The 233-nt window shown below is 46.4% G+C and overlaps 1 protein-coding gene across 1 annotated transcript in view; it reads left to right on the plus strand.

The window, feature by feature from the left end:
• LOC119581720 (multiple epidermal growth factor-like domains protein 11) overlaps nt 1–233 on the plus strand; it is an 18,007-nt gene that overhangs the window by 13,549 nt on the left and 4,225 nt on the right. Inside the window, exon 15 of the mRNA XM_037929845.1 lies at nt 49–219. Coding sequence (XP_037785773.1) covers nt 49–219 — 171 coding nt within the window. The remainder of the gene's footprint in view (nt 1–48; nt 220–233) is intronic.

Here is a 233-nt window from a genome sequence, read left to right on the forward strand (position 1 = left end):
AGAAATAAAGACATAAATTCCTGTTGTAATTATTCAAAATATTTACAGGTTATAAGAAAGTGACAGCGACTGCGAGGGGCCAGGTATGCGTGTTCCCATTCAGGTACGCGGGGAGACTCCGTTACGCCTGCGCAGAACGGCAGAACGGGGCCTTCTGCGCAACCTCGACGGACGTGAGGAAAAATATTCTCACGCAGGATTTCTGTATTTCTGTAAAGGGTAGGTTCTTTCTT

Source organism: Penaeus monodon, chromosome 15 (assembly GCF_015228065.2).
Source record: "Penaeus monodon isolate SGIC_2016 chromosome 15, NSTDA_Pmon_1, whole genome shotgun sequence".
Taxonomy (NCBI): Eukaryota; Metazoa; Arthropoda; class Malacostraca; order Decapoda; family Penaeidae; genus Penaeus; species Penaeus monodon.